Raw genomic sequence first — 22522 nt, 5'->3', positions numbered from 1 at the left:
TTGGATTTGTATATTTAAATTGGTAAATAATTTAAGGGGTTTTTATCTTTAAGGATTTTATACATTAATAAACAACATTTAAAATGTGAACATTAACAACTGTTTCTCAAGACAAATGAAAACATCACAAATGAGCTGTAGCAAACTCATGTGAATAATCACTGAGTGTGTGTGCGCTGCCCCTTTAAGGATGAAGTCAAAACAAAGCGTGGACCCGCCGGCCGCACGGAAGTGGTTTTGTGTCGGTGGTTACCCACAACTGTCAGAAATGAGGGCTGCTATACATACAAAATTCAGCTAGCTCTGTTGAAAGTGTTTTTATTTTATTTATTATTTATTCACAGTGTGTGATTGTTTGTCTGTTTGTATTGTTTATCATATATATCGGCTGAAGCACAGCTAGCCTGTTATCTAGCAGCCATGCCGCCCTACTCTGAACTGAGGAAAACCAACCACTTCTACTACTTCATCAAATTTACCTTAAATATCTATTCAATGCTCTTCTCGGTAAGTTCTAGTAGATCTTTGGACATCTGCATTGTGTGCGTCTTAGTCAGTTCATTTGAGCTACAACATTGTCTGCTAATAGTAGTGGATGCTAACCAACCGATAGCGTCAGTTACCGGACTCGGTTGGAAATAAGTGCGTTTAAATGTACCAGCTTCTACTGACATATACACACGTTTAAGAAATGATTTAGAGGCGTATTGTGAAACTATATGATCTATTGTTGTATTCGGCTTGAACTTCAAACTACCAAGGCGACTCCCTTTTTATTTTTTATTTTATTTTATAGAGGTTTGCGTCTATAAGGCGAACCTCCATCTGAATAGGTTTACAATGTGAGGGTGAGTATATTTGATGTTTATTTAAATGAATATCCGTGTTTGAGGTAGAACGCTTTTCATATTTACCATAAGACTTAAATGCTGTGGAAATATTTAAAGAAAACATGATTTGGCCGTTGGGTAATTGTTGGTCAGCATACAATTTAGATTTCTGTTAAATTATCTTATTTTCTGATACGATTTGGTGTCTGAATACAAGCTAGCTGGTGAACGGTTAGCGTATGAAGGATGCTTCCACTGCAGACACCGTCCAGCCTCTTTCATTTTAAACTACTGTTTATGTAATTACTGTTATCAATCTAATTATATGATGTATAAGATTTAGGTGTTTTTCTTTTCGACACATCGAGCAGCACCTGCTCACAAACAGCACGGTGCTGCAGGGCGTTGGATCCACTTAAAGGGGCCATAGTGAGTGTGGGTACATTGTTACGCCGACAGAAAATGGGAGCATTAGAGAGCAGCTCATGTTAGTCATTGAACCTGTTCAGGTTTATGATGTGATCAAAATGAATCCTGGCATTTGAATATTTAAATAAATAGGTGTACTGCTGATGCCCAGGAATCAGAAATTGAAGTCTCTAAATCGTAGCAGGTCAGGTGTCTTGTTCAGAGAAACATAATATTACACCATACTCTGTTTTAAATAGGTTTCTGGTAGGGATGCAACGACTCACTCGGTTCACGATACGATTCTCTCACGATTTATTTCACAAAATCAGACAAATGATGACTGAAAAAGATTCCTTTAGGGGCTTCTAACCCGCTTGGCCTTTTAATGTTTGTTTCCTCTCAACAAGGGGATGTGATTGGAGCTTCTCGTTGTGGTGTCCATTAAAAGCTGCATCATGTTGGTTAAGTTATTTGTGTAGTTCTCTGTCTTCTTGTCGTATTTACACACAGTTTTTGCCTCGTCTGTTATCTTCTCACCTCATTCATTTTATTTCTTGGGGAAGCCAAAATGCTTCTTCACCTCTGATTTAAAAGACGATGCTGCGTCCTAATTTCTAAATCTTGCTCTGCAGCTGCTGACGCTCACCATATTATTAAGATTCATTTTTCAGAGTAGTTTCTGGTATGTTAATAGTGTTAAGGCAAAGTCACTCATAATCTCAGTGAATTAACTGCTGACCTTTTCTCAAAAAGTTTAAATTTTTATAATTTTTTAATAAACAAGAGAGGCCGTTTGAATTACCAAGGAGACGCTCTGTATTAGTGTTGTCAGTTTCACACATTAAGAAAATAATCTCTTCACCATGACTCATTGATTATCTGCTTATGGGCTGAACTTAGATTTTGCTTTGGTTTGATACAATCTTAAATAACTATTTAGATCTAATTAAAGCTTTATTTTCCAATATAATCTTAAATGAGTAGGTAGGTATGAATGGTATGAGCTCAGTGGTAGAGCCGTCGTCTCTCAACTGGAGGGTCGGGGGGTGCAGACGGAGCACTGAGGGAAAGCTACTTTCAAAATCAGGCTAGTTTTCAAAAATGACCAACCCTGCCTTTAAACTAGCCCTGAACACATGTAGCATCTGGATTCTGTTTTTCAATGGGCCCAGTATATAAATGAAACCATGTAGAAATCATTATTAAAGGTTCAGTATCTAGGACACTTTAACATTATTAAAATACTCGTACGGACAGTTAATAAAGGCACCTCGGATGTGTCTTCCACACAGTTCACACTAAAACACTTCATGATGTGTGGCATCAGGGTTAAGGAGAGATGTGAAAGACGAGCAGCTTACCTTTTCCTTTATTACATTTGAAGATATTAAAGGCTACACTGTTCAGGCCCTTTGAACTATGAAAGGTGACACACCATTACAGTTTCACTTATTGATTAAAAGTTTGAATTTGAGAAAAGGTGACGAGAGCTACTGAAACTAAATGTGCATCGCATTGAGAATGAGATGAAATCAGTCAAAGTTAAGATGTGAATGTTCCCCCAGTGATGCGAGTCTATTGTATTGATTGACACACGGTTTAAACAGTAAACCCTGTGTACCCCTCCTCTTATCTTTCAGCTGATGGGACTCTGTGTACTGTGTGTTGGGGTGTACGCTGAGGTGGAGAGGCAGAAGAATCGAACCCTTGAGGGCCTCTTTCTGGCTCCTGCTGTGGTGCTCATTCTGCTGGGCCTGGTGATGTTTACAGTGTCGTTGGTGGGGATGGTTGGATCTCTGCGGGACAACAAGACCCTGCTGCACATGGTAGGGCTGATAGAGGAGGGCTTGAACCCTCTCACAGGTCAAATCAGTTATGAATACAAGCTGGTAACAGGAGGGAATAATATACCTGAAAGGGTAGCTCTCCAGATGTAGAGGTCAAAGATGTATTTAACTGAATGAAAGTCCAATACAAGACTTAACCCTCAGGCATCAGTTCAATTTACTACCCTCTTAAGTCATTAAGTCTGAAACTGTGCAATCTGTCTGCAAACTGGTCAATACAACGTGCAATATCTGTTTAACACCATCTTTTCATTCATAATGTAAATATTGCTTTATCGTGTATATATCCTATTATTGTAGCCCTACTTGGTACTTATTGCTTATTTTATTGTCTCTATTCTATTTTATTTCCTACTGCTGTATTGTGTGAAGAGCAATGGTAACACCGAATTTCCCCCTGGGATTAATAAAGTATTTCTGATTCTGATTCTGATTCTGAAGGACAAAAATGTCCACTTCTAAAATAAAAACTGCTATACAAATAGTACAGATTGATATTTCAGACCTGCTCAAAACATTCAATCATTTTGAGGATATTTTCATAAAAAAAAGGGTTACAACACCCGGAGATAAAAACAAGACAACATCAAGAAATGTTGATTTAACACTAAAATGACAAGTGTAGTACAAAATCTTTAACAAAACAAAGACGGCTTAATTTGAAGGATCATCTTAAATCATTTATTAATATTAATACTTTATCTGAAGCAGTTCAATTGCTCTGAGTTGATCTTTTTGTTAGTTAATGTCTGTAGTGATGTTTGGGGTAAAGGTAAATAATGGTGTTATTTGTCCCCTCTCTGTAGTTCCTCTGTGTTCTCTGTGTCCTGCTGCTCCTCCAGGCCATCGCCCTCACCACAGCTCTCATCTTTGAAAAGAAGGTAAAGCTGCTCACACGTTGAAACATCCTGTATAAAGCCTGTACTTCATCTTATCACCAGCTGTCTCTCTCTTCTCTTTTTAGACGTCTGCCTTGTTTCAGAGCAGCATAAAAGAAGGAATCAAACACTACTACGACGACCTGGACTTTAAGAACATCCTGGACTACGTGCAACAAAAGGTAGTGTGATGTATTCTCTTCCATGGACCAATAGGAAGAGGGGACAACTTTTTATTTTTACACATGTAGGGTCTTATCTTACACCCTGTACTAGTGTTGTAGTCATTACCACACTAACCGAGACCAGCACACAGCAGCACAGACCCGAGACCAGCACAGACCCCAACATGTTTTATTTCCAGACATAGTCTAGACCCACTGAAAACTGCTTTGCGACCTACTTTTGGGTCGTCAGCCACCAGTTGAGAACCACTGCTTTTAGACAATATGCTTTGAAACTCTTCAGCACAAAACCATGTTAATATTTATTTGTCTCTACATCCTTCAAGTTTGACATACTGTTCTGTCACCTTTATCAAAAGAGAGTCCTGCTTCCTGCCTCGTCTCTGTTCTTTAATTACTTACTTTTTACCACTAAAGTTGAAACGTCTTAATGATGTAGTTAGTTTAGTTCTTGGTCCGTCAGGCCGCTGACGTCAGGCTATCACAGAGGTATTTCTCTGAAGTGTACATTAAAATAACAACCTCTATTGATCATGATCATCACCTGTTCTCTGCGTCAACTGAACTTAGCTGCAGAATTTGGAGGAAGGAAACAGAAAGATAATGAGTTTGCTGAAGGGGGGGGGGGCAACTTTGGCTGGACCAGGAGGTGAACAGCAATGTGGACATAAAAAAACACTTAGTGAGCTGTTCTGATTTGGCTGGCTCATCATGGTCTCGTCACTGCAGTGTGTCTTTGTGTTTCAGTTTTCATGTTGTGGAGGAGACGAGTACAAGGACTGGGAGGTCAATCAGTATCATTTCTGCAATGGTACCGGTCCACTAGCCTGCGGGGTACCGTACACCTGTTGTGTTCGCCGTAAGGTGAGTTCTGGCAGTACACATTAAACTATTTCAGTTCACAGGGTTCACATATCTGTCCTAACAGGAAACAACACGGAGAGAAGGGACTACTGTTAGGTTGTGGAGCACCCCATGTCTCACTGTTCACTGAAAAAAAGTCAGAGATGGATAGAAATGTCTGCACTAAGCTGTCCTACTTGGTTTCAAAGCAGCATTTGACTTTATTGATCACAAATGATTTATAAACTAGAAAGTTATGGCTTATCTCTATAGGTGCATCTCTTGAATGGAGAGCTATTTAACTAACAGAAAACAAAAAGTTCAGAAGGTAAGGTGAGAAGTGCCACAAGGAAGCTGTCTCGGGTCATTGCCATTTTCACAAATGACTTTGACTTTGGGTCAACATCTGGATGTACGGTGATGATTGAACTATATGTATGTCAGTATTCACAGCCAATGAGTTAAACACAGTTTTAAATTCAGAGTTGTGATCAGTGGTTGAGTGGATGAGGAAAAGTAAATTGGTCCTGATGTCTCAAAGACAAATGGTATTATATTTGGGTCAAATCACGCCCTGAGCAGACAACTGAATTTAAATATATTTGTATAAATAATTTGTCTATTGACCAAGAGCAAGAGGCTAAACTACGGAGAATGATCTTGGATAGAAACTATCATGGACTAAACTTATAAATAAGGTCATAGCTAAGATGGGTAATGGTATTTCTGTTGTTAAAGGCTTTATATGCGATTTTTCACACTTCAATGTAATATAAATCAAGTATATCCTCTGAAAATAACTCTGTGAGTCATGACTGTCTACAATGGGTGTAACACCCGAGTCCCACTGTCTGTGATGTTTTCAGAGTTTTTTTTTCTGTTGGCCGGCTCCTCCCCTCGTGTATAAAAGTTGTTTAATTGAGGGACTAGAGAAAAGAAGAATAACATACTGTACTCACTGCTTAACTGTGTTTCTAGATCACGCTCATTTCAGGTAAATTTACATGCAGTGTGAAGATACAAGCATAATAAAGATCACTAGCATTAGCATGCTAACCCACAATGCACCGCAAGTTGTTTTGGTTTCATGCTGGTGCTCAAGGGCGACATCTGCTGGATCAAAAAATCACATATAAAGCCTTTAAAAGATGGGCACAATTTTTAACCCATATCTCAACTGAACAGGTAATTCAGGATTTAATGTTGTCTGTAGTATTGCCCAGCAGTATGGTGTAGATCAGTGGTTCCCAAAGTGGGGGTCGCGAGATGCCTTCCAAAAAGACTTAAAATGCATATATATATATATATTTTTTTAAAGATTTATTTTGGGCTTTTTGTGCCTTTAATGCAGAGGGAGGACAGTGGATAGAGTCGGAAACCAGGGAGAGAGAGCGGGGAATGACATGCGGAAAGGGGCCACGGGTGGACGCGAACCCGGGCCTACCGCTTGAGACGAGAGTCTCAATACATGGGATGCGTGCCCTAACCATTGCGCCACCAGCGCGCCCCTTAAAATGCATATTTTATCCATTGTTGTGAAGTTGTTCTACTAAAGATGAAACCATAGTCCTTAAGTTAAAATGTAAGTTTGCACATGACTGCAATGTCGGTATCTGTTGCTTTTTGTAAATGCACTGAAATGTTCTAATTTTTTGAAGGCTGCTGTGTTCTCTTGTTTTGTTCTAACTAGTGCTGGGTGATATATCGTGAAGCTCGATTCGATCGATATTTAATTAATGCTTGATATGGAAAAGGGAACATCGATTTTATTTTTTAAACTACTTCAAAGTTTTCTCGCGATATTTCGTTGCTCCGCGAGATTTCCGCGGCAGCGCTTGTTGCTCGGAGACGAAAGGACGGAGGAGACTCCACTCCTGCCACTGAGTAGCCTAGCTCTTATAAGTGACTAACACGGAGGAGAAAGATGCGAGCGAGGCCAAATTACTCCAAAAAAGGGCACATAACGCAGGGCTTGACATTATAACTGGCCCGGATGAATGATTGACAGAGTCCAGCTGATCGCACGTTCAGCTGGCGACTTCACTGCTGTCCCTCCCGCGAGCGCGCTCGCTACACTCGAGTTGTTCACTCGCACACAGATTTTAGTATAACGGATTTAAAACCATCATATCCCAACAAAAGCCGAGCCAAAATCAGCATTCAAAGAATAGAAATCACCGGAAGAGTCGAGAGTGACGGCATGACAAAAACAGAACGGAAAAAGGTTTGAGCCACAGTGACAGACAGCTGGAGGAGCTGGAACACGTTACAGTTAAAGACTAGATCCTGGTAAAGATAAAAGTTATTCACAAAACATCTTAGCCCTTAAGAGAGCTCCTCAAGTTCGAAAGAACTCCTAAAGATCTAAGGATGAAGAGTTTCTCACAGAGAAGAAAGAAGGAGAGAAAGGTGATCATAACAATTCCAGTCCATTGACTTTTGCATCAGAATGGTTCAAGAGTAAATTGGTGACTGTTATTTTTCAAATCAAAAGTAATGTTCCTGGGCCGGCGGTTACAAAGGTCGGGCCAGTGATATATTTTTTTTATACAGTGGAGTTTCAGTTTTATAGGCTACATTTATAAACTTTAATACGATAAATATCGAGTCATATCGAATATCGACATTAGGCAAAAAAATATTGTGATATCAAATTTAGGCCATATCGCCCAGCACTAGTTCTAATGCCAGTGTTTGGAGAAGCCTATGAGTGCGTGCGGCTGTGCTCAACGTTAAAGGCTGTACTGTAATCACTTTCAGGGACAGTGGGGGTCCCCGGTCTCTGGCAGCGTTGTTTTGAGGGTAACAGGCGTATAAGTCTGGTAACCCCCGGTCTAGATAATGGACTAGATAAAGAAATGACAAACGGTACAAAACAGAGCAGCTCCTTTGTGATTACAGAACGAATGTTGTTGCTGTGCATCATCGTCTGCCTTTGTTGTTTGTTAAGAACAAATCATTTATTCACTTCTCGTATTTATCAGAAATATCTCAGTTACAAAGACTCTATTTTATATAAGAATGTATCTCCAAGTTCAGGTAGACATGACCGCTCTACCACACGCTATGGGAAGAAAGTTTACATGACATACAGTCTGTTACCGAGCCATGCATGAATGGGATTCCCTTTTTAGACGTATCGCGCAAGAAAATAGTACAATGAGATTTAACATGTTATTGAAACAGCTTCTGTTGATAATTGAATAAATGTAGAAACTAGCTGGCTAAGTTTGGTATCAGATATTCAGGCTAATATTGTTGCTGTTGCCATGCCAATGTTTCCCGCCCCTCGACCCTGTATGCGAACGCTGTATATGTTTGGCTAGCAGGCTAGCTTGTTAGTTAGCTAACAGTAGATGTACTAACCAGCTTTTCATGCTGCAGTGAATGTAGTTTATATTTTCAACAATACAAACTACAAGATAGTTCAACACGTGCATTAACAATAAACACGATAACAACGACTAAAGTTAGTTTTCAGAAGAAACAATCTCATTCGCAATGTATCATGAGATGGGTAGTTACCGTAAAATCTGGTGTATAAGACGCACTTTTAATACCTATTTTTTCGTCTTAAAAGTTGGCTGCGTGTTATACACTGGTGCGACCAATATACCAGTACAAAATACTGAAACATGCGCCTTCATTGCAGCGGGCAGCAGCCCCTAACTGCAACCTGACGTGATTAAAACACATCCCCATTCATTGTGTATTGAATGCTGGTTGCACGCTGTGCTGGGAAAGACGGCGACACAGACCAGTCTGGCTGTGCGACTTTTTTCACATCTTTTCTCCCTCACGAGGTCATAATCATGCATTTACAGAAAACAGTGGTATATTGTTCCGTAAATAAATCTTGTGGAGTTCTTTTTTGATTGAAAGACTCCTATATTAAAGTTAAAGAGTGACCAGCGGAGTCGGGCAGCGCGACTCGCAAGCTAGGAGTCTGTGCCTCACAACTTTCCCTGCAGGCTGAGAGCTCAACTACCGTACTGTAGCTAGTAGGAGCGCAAACTCCCGAAAGAGAAAACAGAACTAAAAGAATGACACAGCTGTACAGAAACTGCATGTTGTAGACATCACTGAACACAATATAAATTGTCTCGCAGGAAAACCGTTCAAACTTTTTTCAAAAGAGACCTTCAAAACAGGGTGCGTCTTATATACCGGTGCGACTTATATTCCGGATTTTACAGTACTTGACTCCGGACGAAAATGATGTACACAGTCTTGTACCTTTTGCCTTTTTGTCTGTTTTTTTTAACGCTGTTTTGGAGCCAAATTAAATGTTTTAAAGTCACGAGTATTAGGGTAGCTGGTTGTCATGGTTACAGGTTTTCAATCTATTGATATAAGGATTTTGTGAAATGTCCATGGATGATTTGAATGGAGAAATTTGTCAGGAATCAGAGCCAATGAAAAAGTGGGCGCTCATTGTTGAGCTCTATTGATATCATCAATATATACGGGATGTGTGTATATTGTGTTTTGATATACATAACAGCAGAACATGGTTATAGTGATGATTATGAGATCCATATGTATAGAGGAAGAACATGGCTGTGCATATGTTTACTTGTAAGTGGATGTATATGAATGTACTGTATGTATATAGGCTGTGAAGTGTGTGTGAGAAACAATGAAATTTCCAAACTGAAAAATCCCAAGAAGCCACGAGATATCAATAGAGAGCATGAGGAAAACTAACATCTGACACTTACATACACATATTACAATGAACTGACACAGAAGGGAAGAAACACAGAGACTAAATAGACACAGGTGAGACTAATAACACAGGTGAAGACAATGAGGGTAATCACACTGGAGGGATACACACAGAGGCAGGAATACAATACAAGAAACACTGGAGACTAGAACTACAAAATAAAACAGGAAACACTAAAGACTAAACTATGAAACATTAAGACAAAAACACACAAGGGAAACAAGCAACACTAGGATGGACAGGAGAAATTAAAACATGGAAAACTAAATGAGACCAAATCATGACAGTGTGTGTGTGTCTGTTTCTGTCTTGTCCTGTTTTTCCTGTTTATGATTGATAAGTGTTATGCTGTGTTGTAATGGTTCCATTGTCACTATGTGGGGCGGCTGAGGCTCAGTTGGTAGAGTCAGTTGTCTCGCAATCTGAAGGTCGGGGGTTTGATCCCCAGCTCCTGAAGCTACATGTCCGATGTGTCCTTGGAACAGACACTATTAACCATTTATGTAAAGTCTGCTGTGAGGAAGAATATCTGTCACAATGCTGCCGCTCATGGGGGATATTAATAAACAAATTAAACTGTATTTCTCCCTCCTGTTGTCTCATTTCATCTTTACTCAGTGAAACTTGTTTCTGACTCTGTCCCTCTTCTCATTCCACAGGTGGGAGAGGTCATCAACACTCTGTGCGGTTACAATACTCTGAGTCAGCAGGTAAGACAACTTACTTTAAACTGTGTCACTATGTTTGTTTGCTCTCTGAACACATCATGGGTGCTTCTAAGATGGCAGCCATTTTCAGACTACCTGTTCAAGGTACCATTACAGGCGTCCTCCTCTCGGGTTCAAAGAGGGGGTTAAGGTCTTCACTGTATGATAAACATTTCCCCTCTACACCTCTGAGTCATCTATGCTCTGAGACTCCAGATAAGATAAAGGAGACGATCACGACCCTCATTGTTAATTCTTGATGATAGCATGAAGTATAATTGGAGGGCTCAGTATAAAGAGTTAGATTGATGTGTGACAAACACATTTATTAAGAACGCTCAGAAGACAGTTCTCCTGGGGCACTGGTGGCCCAGTGGTTAGTGCACGGTCCCCATGTATAGAGGCTTTGGTCCCCCAAGCGAGCAGCTCAGGTTCAAATCCAGCCTGTGGCACCTTTCCCGCATGTCATTCCCCACTCTCTCTCTCTCTCTCTCTCTCTCTCTCTCTCTCTGATTTCTGACTCTATCCACTGTCCTGTCTCTCCAATAAACACACAAAAAGAGTGTGTATCATAATAAAATGTATTTGAACATTTGTAGACTCATTTTCGACCCCTGTTGATGATAACTATTTAAACATTTCTTGCTTATGACCACCTCGAGCATTTGCATTAGGCTCTGTTCCTACAAGGTGCTGGTTTGTGTGGAGTCTTTGGACCGGGTGCATGACCATGACCATGAACATGACCATGCTCTGAAATCAAGCTGTGAATGGTTTAAAAAGAGAGCCTTGGAGTTCTATAAGGCTCTGTTATATACAGAATGTGTTTTTAATCAAAGCCCGAGTGTTAAGGTCAGAACCTTATATCAAGTTTTCTATTGACTGAAGGCAAGGCAAGTTTATTTATGTCGCACATTTCAACAACAAGGCAATTCAAAGTGCTTCACACAAGACATCAAAAGCATCATAACAGAGGAAAGAAAAGAAACATTAAAATAGAACAATTAAAAATCACTGAAATTATTCAATCTGAACATATGTTCAAATAAAAATAATTCTTTTTTATTTTTATTTTTATTTATTTTTTATTAGGTGCAATAAAGTGACAAACTGGTGATATACAAATGAGCCAAAAAAACAAAAAACAGACAAGGTCAGGACAACGGCTCCAAAATACAGTAAAATAAGACAAATAAAGACAGCAAAATAAGACATCAATAGACACACAAAAAACTACAAAATTATATGAAATACCTAAGAAAGGATACAAAAAGTGAAAGAAGCAATAGAGAGAGAGAGAGATAAGGGGAGGGAGAGAAGGTGCTTAGTAAGGGGGACTTGAGAGGTGGAAGAGAGTTGAAGAGTTGAGCAGTGGTATGTGTTGAATATGTTGATGTTAAACAATGTTGTGGTGTGAGAGGTGAGAGTTTGAGTAATGATTATGTTTTAGCGGAAGTTGACTGCAGCCGGGGTTTTGAGGTTGGTTTGAGAAAAAATAAAAGTGTATGAAAATGCAGTCACTTATAAATTGTGTTTGTGTGTGTGTGTGTGTGTGTGTGTGTTTGTTTGTGTGTGTGTTGGGTGTGATTGGTGCACAGGAAGAAAGAGTTGATGGGTGGGATGTTGTGGGGGTAGTTATGAGTTGAGGTTATTGATTATTGGGTTCCAGACAGATTCAAATTCGGCAGTTTGATTTCTGAGTGAGGCAGTTAGTTTTTCCATTGATATATATTCGTTGAGTAAGTTTTTCCAATGTGCAATGTTGATTTTTTTTCTCGACTTCCAGTTCATGAGGACAGTTTTCTTAGCGATGGTTAAGGCTATGAGGAGTATTTTGCTGGATGTGATATTTAAGTTCATGGTAGATATGTCTCCTAGTAGGCAGAGTGTGGGTGAACATGGGATGTGGCAGCTCAAGAGTACAGAAAGGTGGTCAGTGATGTCATGCCAGAATTTTTTTATTGGTGGTACAGTCCAATGTGGCATGCAGGTATCCGTCTGTGGCGTTTTGTGAGCAGTGTGAGCATAATTTTGAATAAGTAAAGCCCATTTTAGACATACTCTCACCCGTGTAGTGAACTCTGTGAATAATCTTGTATTGTATGACTTGTAGGTTTCTATTGTTTGATATGGAGAATATGTTTCTGCAGATTTGGGTCCAGAAGTCGGCACTGGGGGCTATCTGGAGGTCAGTTTCCCATTTTGTGAAGGGTATGGATACTGTTTGGTCAGATTTCAGGATTATTTTGTAGATTTTAGATAATATTTTTTTCCTTGTTTTGATATTGATTATGTCTGTGGTTAGTGGTGGAAGTTCAAAGTTGGATGTGATAATATTGATTTTGCTTTTTATAGAGGAATGAATTTGATGATATTCTAAAAAGTGCTGTTCCCCAATGCCGAACTTCTGAATCAAATGAGGAAATGAGGCAAGAGTGTTGTTATGAAAAATGTGCTCGAGGTGTGTGATGCCTTTAGTGATCCATGCTGAGAGGTGGAGTGGTTTCTTGTTTATTGTAAAGTCCGGGTTGTTCCAGATGGGAGTTTGTTTGGTGTAAGAAATAGTGGTATTAGTTATTTGGTGAAATTTCCACCAGGCTGTCAGAGTTGTTGCTATGGTAGGGATTTTAAAACAGGGGTTTGATAGAGGGGCTAATGAAAGGAAGGTCTGAGATGTTGATTTCTTTGCATAATGTTTGTTCAATGTCTTTCCAGGAGTTGTCAGATTCAATGGGATTGGTCCATTTGTGAATGTATTGTAGTTGTTGGGTAATGAAGTAGTGGAGAAAGTTAGGTGCTTGTAGACCTCCTTGGGGTTTGGGTTTTTGTAGTGTTTCTAATTTAATTCTGGCTGTTTTGTTTTTCCAATAAAATATTGTAGTGATGGAGTCAAGGGATTTGAACCAGGATTGTGGGGGTTTTATTGGGATCATAGAGAAGAGGTAGTTAATTTTGGGTAATATGGTCATTTTTATTGTAGCAATTCTACCTATGAGTGATAATGGTAGGGTCATCCAGCGGTGGAGTTCATCATTTATTGTTTTGAGAAGGGGGTTGAAGTTGAGACTAATTAACTCTGACAGCCTGGGGGAAATATTAATTCTTAAATAAGTGATGTTAGAAGTGCGCAGGGAGTTTGGTGATGTTTTCGCTGCCACATCCCAACTATTTGGACTGAGAGGGAGAATAGTTGATTTGGACCAGTTTATAGTGTAGTCTGAGATTTTTGAGAAAGTGTTTATGAGATTAATGGTTTCAGGTACGGATGATGATGATTTTTGTAGATAAAGGAGAATGTCGTCTGCATAAAGGCTGATTTTATGATGCATATTTTGTGTTTTGATTCCGGTGATGCTTTGTTTTTGGCGGATGGCTGCAGCAAGTGGTTCAATAAAAATAGCGAATAGTGAAGGAGAGAGTGGGCATCCTTGTCTCGTGCCCCTGTGTAAAGTGAAACGGTGTGAAGTGATTCCATTGGTTGTGATTGTGGCCATAGGTGTTGTGTAAAGAACCCTCACCCAGTGAATAAAATAATCTCCAAAACCACATTTTTTAAGTGCAGCAAATAAAAATTCCCAATTGACTTTATCAAATGCTTTTTCAGCGTCCAAAGAGAGTATGACTTTTGGTGTGTTTGTGAGGGGGGTATATTGGATTAGATTGAAGAGTCTGCGTAGATTACTGGATAAGTGTCTTCCTTTAATAAAGCCAGTTTGGTCTGGGTGGATGATGGATGGAATTACTGTTTCTATACGTGATGCTAGTGCCTTACTAATAATTTTTGTGTCTGTGTTGATGAGGGATAGGGGACGGTAGTTTGATGGGGAGGTAGGGTCTTTATCGGGTTTGAGTAGGAGGCATCTTAAAGCAGTGTTCATGTTTGTGGGAAGTTTAGATGTTTGTTTGATTTCTGCTGTTAATCTGTTGAAAATGGGTGCTAGAATATTCCAGAAGTGTTTATAAAACTCAGCAGGGAAGCCGTCAGGACCTGGAGCTTTATTGTTTGGCATGAGTTTTAATGCATTATGGAATTCTGTTGTTGTGAATGGTTTATCAAGAGTAACTGCTTGGTCTTCGTCTTCGTCTAAATGTGGTAAATCAATATTTCTTAGAAAAGTGTCAATGTCCTCTGGAGTTGGCTGGTGTGTTGATGAGTATAATTGTGTGTAGAATTCTAGGAATGTTTTATTTATTTCTTCTGGTGTGTATACAGTCTTCCCTGCTGAGTTTGTGAGTGAAGTGATTGTTGATTTTTCTACATTTCGTTTAATTTGGTTTGCCAGGTATTTACCGGATTTATTGTTATGTTCAAAGTGTTCATGTCTGAGTCTGTGTATGAGGAATGCAGTTTTACTGTTAATGTAGTCATTTAGTTTTAATCTATATTTCTTTAAATCATTTTCAGTTTCTGATGTGGGGTTGTTTATGTTCTCTAATTCTTTAATTTTTTCCTCTAATAATTTTTCCTCCTCACTGTCTTCCTTTTTCTTGTATGTGGAGTATGAAATGATTTTTCCTCTTAACACTGCTTTGCCTGTTTCCCAGAGAAGTGATGGTGCTGTTTTGGGTGAATCGTTTATTTCAAGAAAGGATGCCCACTCTCTTTTGATGTGGCTGTCAAAGTTTGGGTCATTGAGTAGTGATAGGTTAAAGCGCCATCTGCTGGGTGGTTTGTGAGCGTGGGTAGTATTCAAGGTGAGGGAGACAGGAGCATGATCACTGATGGTAATGGAGTGTATTTGTGTGTCAGATATTTTGGAAATAATTGAGTTGCTAGAAATGAAGAAGTCAATGCGAGAGTAGGAGTGGTGAACCGGAGAATAGAATGTACATTTTTTGGTGTTTGGGTGTTGTAGTCGCCAACCATCGCCAAGACCAAAGTCACTCATGAACTGTTTTATTGTTTCTGTGGATTGGGAATTACGTGTATTGTTTGAGTTGTTAGATCTATCAAGTGATGGGTTTAAGACTGTATTGAAGTCTCCTCCAATAATTACCGGGGAGTCAGACATATTGTAGAGAGAGCTAAGAAATGTGTTAAAAAAAGAAGGATCAATATTATTTGGACCATAGACAGATGCAATAGTGATGGGGGTGTTATTTATGGAGATGTTTATGATGATAAATCTTCCTTCAGGATCTGTTACTGTGCTGTTATGGATATGGAAATGAGATTTTCTTGTGTATTAATATGGCTACTCCTCTCTGTCTGGAGTTAAAATGGGCAGAGAATACTTTATTGAACTGTGGTGTTATTAATTTATGATGATCAGATTCAGATGTGTGTATTTCCTGTAAGAAGCATATGTCTGGTTGTAATTTATTTATGTGGTTAAATACTTTAAGTCTTTTTGCCTGTGCACCAATTCCACGAACGTTCCAAGTAAGAAATTTAAGTGAACTCATTGTGATAGAATGCGGGTGCCTATGATTATGTTTGTGTGTGAGTGTGTTGTGTGTGTTTTATTTGAGACTTGTGTGTAAGTGTGTGTATGTGTGTTAGTATTCCTCTCAGTGATCTGAAGATGTAAGGGGTTAATGTTGTTTGGAGTAAGGGTTTGGGGAATAGAGAGGGAAAGAAGGAGAAAGAACACAGCGTGTAGACAGAAAACAAACAAGCAAGATGTTAAAAACATTAAACACATAAATTCAAAGAAACTACAAAACCAAAGAGCAAAAGTGCGGTACATGGTGAAATTAAGGTGCATATTTTCAATTCAAGTCAGCGTCATTGTGGTGAAAGGGAGCGGGTACGGCGAGTGGAGTGATATTCAAAATAACCAGGGGTTGTTGTTATGTCACGGTACAGTTGTCCATTAATGTAAAGTTTGTCGACTGAGAGTATTGCTTTTTTTCCTTCCTGTATGTTCTTTTTGCGGATGGGGAGTAGTGTTTTGCGCCTGTCCATTATTTCTCGGGGGAATTGATCGTTGATGCCAAAGTCCGTGCCTTTAAGATTTCGGCCATGTCATTGTACCTGTTGTTTTTGTTGGTAGTGCTCGAATTTGGCAATTATGGGTCGCGGGCGTTTGTTTGCGGGGTTCTTGGGTCCAATGCGGTGTGTACGGTGAAATGTGAAGAATGTCCTTCGCAGTGTCCGGGGGTATTTTCAGATGGGTGGTCATGAAATCCTGTATTAACTGTTCAGGGTTGTCATTGTGTTGTTCAGGTATACCGGAGAAGACTAGATTGTCTCTCATGCTGAGATGGATCTCTCAATCTCTCATGGATTGAAGGTCGAGGATTGATTCTTTCATTTGTTTATTTTCTTTGGTGACTGATTCCAGCTGTGTTGTGAGTGAGGTGACAGAGTGTTGGAGGGATTTGTTATCTTTGGTGAGTGTGGTGAGTTGCGCCTGTGTGAGTTCGAGGCTGTCGCGGATGTGTTGGAATTCTTTGTGCAGAACTTCAACAAGAGCGATTCTTGCGTCAAGACCAGACAGACTGTTGTTGATTGACATTAGGATCTCACTGACCTCAATGCAGCAGTGTTTTTCGGGAGAGTTGAGAAAAGAGTCGGACTGGCGGCTTCGTTTTTTGTCGGATTCGGTGGGATTGTTGTTGTCCATTTTGGGAATTTTATCGGTGTCGTTCATGCAGAGTCGGGTGTACTCCTCTAGATCCTCCAGGTCGTTCAATGGTGTAAATCTGGGTTTGGGGTGCAGAAAAAAGTAGTTTTGAACCAGAAGAGTGGTAAGAGCTGTGTTTTGGATCTAGCAGTGGGCTGCCATCTTGAGTCTCGCACCGGTTGTCAGATCTCGCGATCACAGATGCATCCTCCCAAATAAAAATAATTCAAATGAAATTAATTTAAATTAAAAAATAAAAGTAAAGAAATAAAAAGTAAAATAATAATAATAATTTATAACATACGTTATTATAAATTAATAACAGTGCAGAGTAAAAGTTTAAAATTGTATTAAAGCTGTTTAATGAAAGGCAGCTGTAAACAGGTGTGTCTTCAACCTGGATTTAAAAGATCTACTGAAGACATCAGCAGGAGTTTAAACCAGAACTTCCACCAGATACGTGTGCATTGAGGGTCCGCTCCGGTCCGTTACGTCCGTCAGCGCCCACCGGCTGCGTCCTCCATGACCAGCACGGAGAGCTCAGCCGTCAGCTGGAGTGACGAGACAAAGAAATTCCTGCTGTAATTTAAAGATTCAATCCCGAGATAATACGATGTGTGTGGTATAAACCATTTAAAACACATAAACAAACACACATGGTCATTGTTGTGAACTGTCAAAACAGAGGCTTTTATTCTGAAATTCATGCGGCGTGCTCGTTCACTTTTTCCTTCCTCAAGGTTTTAGTTAAGAATAGAAGAAGAGTCTGTGAGATTCATGTTTGTGGTTTTAGATAAACACTTAGCTCATATTCATGTGTTTTGTTCTCTCGTCTGTGTGTCAGCGTGAAACTCTGCACGAGCTGATCCATGTGCGAGGCTGCATCCACGCCGTCAACCTCTGGATGAGCGACAACATCGGGATAACGGTCGCTCTGTGCTGCGCCATCGGGCTGCCTCAGGTAACTCAGAGCTCATAGTATCTGCTCACTGTAACTTAGCTGTTCAAACTACAAATCACTCTCTGTGAAAGATTCCAATAGCTCAATAGCTTACATTTTAAACCCTCGCCTCCCAAAACACAAACTAATAAATCAGATAGTTCACGTTCTGTTTCAGATTCTTAACACTGTTAGCCAAAAGTGAAAGTGATGTTGGGGCGCAACTGGCGCAGTGGTTGATGCGCAGTGGTTGATGTATGACAGCCTCCATGTATGAAAATCCCACCTGTGGCTCCTTTCCCGCATGTCATTCCCCACTCTCTCTCTCCCTGATTTCTGACTCTATCCACTGTCCTATCTCTCCATTAAAGGCACAAAAAGCCCAAAAATAAATCTTGAAAAAAAAAAAAAAAGGGATGTAAAAGAAGCCATTTTCAGATTATTTCAGGTCGACTGAAATCGTTCAGAGCTTCATGAAGTTTTCTCCAATCGTATGAACCAATATTATCAAACAGCAGAGGTGTCTTACAGTGGTACAAAAGTTTCCTACAAGAGTTTGAGCGCTGAATATGAAGGATGTAAATTCATTCACACTGCTCAAAGTGTTTCCAGTTTGTCTCGACATTGAAAAGGCTTTCAGAATCAGAATCAGAATCTGGGTTTATTGTCAAGTACATTTACACATACAAGGAATTTCACTTGGTGTTTTGGTGCTAAACAATTAACAAGGAAATAAAGCAGAACTAGCAACAACTTAAATAATACAGTATAAGAAGATATTACAATATATAAAATAGAATTTAAAAATGTAAGATATAAAAAACACAAAATGTACAAAAGGTGCAATGTAGGAGCTTTGCAATGGACTATGAGAAAAAAACAATGTCAGTGAGAATGATGGAGCTACTATCAGAATGTAAACCTCAGAAATCAGACATTTATCTCTGGGAAGCTTTGAGTTGTATTTATTAAGAGTCTTCGGTTCAGTTTGTATGAAACTGATCAAAACACTTCTAACCTACACAGACGTTTACGCTTTACTTTTTGTCATGACTGATCACAAGCTTTTGTGCCATCACTGTTGAAATGTTTATTTTTCTAGCTATAACAAAGCAAACTGAACAGCTTTGACAATTCTTCTTTGAATTTACATTATGATGACATTATTATCATTATTATCATTTTGAGATAATAACTGCTACATTGAGAAAAGGCAGGTCAGGGTTTTCAATAAACAACATCATTTTGCATTACAGCCCTTGTCAGAATTGTCATTTTCAATATCACTTAAATTCCCTCACATATATTTATGTAATCATGTTGGGACTGTCACACAAGAATTAAGTGGGTGCCATCACTATTGAATTATTTATGAAGCTCTAACAGTAACGAGCACAATGATTGTCTTTGGGAAACACAGGACCATTTAAATCCTGATCTGACAGATAACATGACAGTCTGTCATTTAGGACATTTTAAAATGATTTGTCCAGTGTGGATACAGAACAACAAAGCAGAGCAGAGATGTTTTGATGTGGTAGGTCTCATGAGGACCACTGAGATCATTTTGGTTGTGTGTAGGGTTCCACCATCCCCAAGCAATCAAAACGTGCTCCGCATAGACAATCCAAGAATGGTTTCCCTCCCAGAGACACTTTAATATGTTGCTTAAATTTGAAACATTCTTCACAATGGTTAGACCTCCTTACACAACAGATATCACTGGAACAACAATCAGCCACACTCAAAAACCAACTCACAGAATTCAACAAAATATACTCCACAATTCTCACCACCATTTTGATGCCAGTGAGTTGATGCCACAGCAGAACCAGGCAGGTAAACGAGGAGGAGAGAGGAAATCAGCACAACAATTTAACTATAATTTACAAACAGTCTGTATTTGGCAATCATCATGTTAGCACCCATACAAAGTGAAAAACAAAAACAAACAAATAACACCAAAAATGCTCACCATGTGTACAACCTATCCCACCAGTTTTATTTTACATAATTGTGTTACTATACTGTCCCCATGTTTTTCTTTGTCCTGTTTGCTCTTTCAATCAATCAATCAATCAATAAATTGTTATTTGTATAGCATCAACTCATAACAAGTGTTATCTCGAGACACTTTGCAAAAAGCAGGTAAAATACCTTAACTTTACCTTATCTTTCACTTATTTTGTCCCTCTTTCTAATTCATTCATTTTATTTACTGTTTGTTTGTTTTTGTCTAAATCTGCTTGCAAAACTGTATCGTACCACAGTTCCCCTCTTGTTTGTATCTCTTGTTTATTGCGTGAGTGTGTGTGCACGTTTTGGTGAATAAAAGTAAAAAATAAAAATAAAATCTTAATTTTCTCTTTAGCACCCAGAACTGAAACGGGAAAGTACTGCAGTTAGAGCAATGTGACAATTACACTGATGATTAACTGAATGTTCCAGTTTGCAGGGAGAGCGTGCTCTTATTTTGAAAGGATGACTTGATTTAGTGTCTTGTTTAGTTGCAGTAGTAGTGGTGTTTGTAGAGCTGTTAAACAGAATGTAGCTTTGAGGTGATGTTTGCTGTGTGTATAGTAGAACTCTTCCCAGTGTTGGTGCAGATGTTTGACCATGTCTTATGTCTGCCCACAGCTGCTGGGAATCATCCTGAGCTGCGTCTTCTGGAATCTTCTGGTGGACATGAGCGAGTCGGCCGACATGGTGGACTTCAAGCTCAAGAAACTGGAGGTGAACTACAGTGAGCTGGACCTGGCTGGGGCCGGCTGGTGCATGTGTCTGCCAAGGGATGGCGGCTACTTGCCAGTCCCCGCCGCCGAGCCGGACCTCGACCCCATTGACATTCACCTACAGAAGCTGAAAAAGCAGCCGACTCGCACGCACGCTCAGCTCCGGGAAATGCAGCAGTCGCGCTCAGCCACCGGGCTGGACGAGGTAGATGTGGGACGCAAACTGAAAAGGGAACACTAAGCGGTCTTTTGGCCCGTTCTTGCCTTTGGGTTTTTGCCTTTTTTTCATCGTAATGAAGCTTTGAGTTGTGGTGCATTATATTATGGTTGCACATGTAAGTAATTGGAACAAAAGACATCCGGTCTACTGAGGAATTCAGAGTTATTTGGCACTTGGGGCCAGATGTGCAACATGTGTAACACTGGGCTTTCTAAAAAGAATCGTGTCTTGTTTGTGATGGTGGATATTCTACGATTAATGGCATTAAATCACATTTTATTTATTTATTGTTTAGCCTATGAAATTTAGAAGTCTCATGTGCTAAAGCTTACCTCAGGCTGTTTTGAAAACAGCCCAGTAGTCCGAGCACAGTACTGTGTGGTGTATAAAGTAATGGTAGCTTGATGACGTTTAAAGTGTCTGAGAAATAGGATTAGCCGAGTTTGTCTTGAGTGTAGCATCTGTGTCAGATGTGTACAGTTTGTGCTTTTTTTTTTTTTTTTTTTTACTGATTTGATTTTGTGCAACCGGTGTACATTGTAAGACTGATAGTTGTTGATAACAAGGGATGCATGTTTTGTACCTCGTATGAAGAAAACAAAAAAATACTCAGATGTACATGTTGGGCTTCATTCTGTTCCATTTTTAAACTCAACTTTTTATTCCATCTTTTAATGTAACCAGTAAAAGGATCATCCAAACCCAGTGGGAATCTTCTCTACAATGTTTCTTTTTTAAATATCAAAGTTATGCACTGTTTCGAGCTTCCCCCAGTTGCTGCCTTGTATCAGCACGACTTCCCTTGTCAATAAAGCCGACTTGTGTACTGGTTTTTGTGCTTCTGTTTTACATGTTCATATAATGAGAGCCTTCATCTGTTGCTGTGTGTCGGTCTCTCAAATGTCCTTATGTTGATGTTTCTAGCTAGCTTTTCTTTGAAATGTACTGTTCAACTGCTCTTACTCAGAAATTGTCACTGCTTGTACCCTTAAACTGCTTCCTAGCTTCTGCTTCCCTTCCTGCACATTTCTGCACATCACAGTATAAAAGTGGGATTATTCCAGAAATGTATTTGGAACAACAAATTCCCATACCCCTCAAAAAACACACTCCACAAGTGAAATGCTTACAGCAGTAACTTCCCTTGTTCATGTTGTTTATTGCAGCTAGGAGCTTGGACTGTATCAGGTATCATTGTTCCTTACTCTTATATTTCCAAAAGCCTCTTTTGCCTTTTGTAGCTGCCTGTCTTCAGCGTAAAATGTACACGCCTGTGTCGCGGTGATAATTTAATTGCGGACCGAAGAGAAACGTTTCAGTCCATTCCATAATTACGCTGGATAAATATTTATTCTGAAGTTATTATTAACCTGTGTGAAATAGTTGCCTATGACTAATTTTCATTGTGAATACAAATCGTTTGGTGGTAGAGAGCCAAGGTTATTAAAACTGTGGAATGATGGAGGGTGGAGTAACTTTTGTATTAGCACACAGGTTTATTGTAGGAGATCAACATACAGCCAGTTTTCAGGTGGGCATCTTCTGTCTGTCGTAAAGCAGACTAGTGCTGCAAAATATAACGCTTGTCTGTCATCTACATGCATCTTCCCCCTTTTCTAGTTATTTCAAAT

At 39.5% G+C, this 22522-nt stretch overlaps 1 protein-coding gene across 1 annotated transcript; it reads left to right on the top strand.

Annotated features, from left to right (window-relative positions):
• The first annotated feature begins 190 nt into the window (after positions 1-190).
• On the top strand, positions 191-21722 carry zgc:110329 (uncharacterized protein LOC550500 homolog). Its single transcript, XM_020636337.3, has 8 exons — positions 191-507; positions 2882-3067; positions 3895-3969; positions 4053-4148; positions 4899-5015; positions 10383-10433; positions 17844-17960; positions 20577-21722. Exons 1-8 carry the CDS (start codon positions 421-423, stop codon positions 20910-20912), a joined length of 1065 nt encoding a protein of 354 aa, XP_020491993.1. The 5' UTR covers positions 191-420; the 3' UTR covers positions 20913-21722.
• Positions 21723-22522: the final 800 nt, after the last annotated feature.

Source organism: Labrus bergylta, chromosome 2, assembly GCF_963930695.1.
Source record: "Labrus bergylta chromosome 2, fLabBer1.1, whole genome shotgun sequence".
Taxonomy (NCBI): Eukaryota; Metazoa; Chordata; class Actinopteri; order Labriformes; family Labridae; genus Labrus; species Labrus bergylta.
This window is presented reverse-complemented; position numbering and strand designations above follow the sequence as displayed.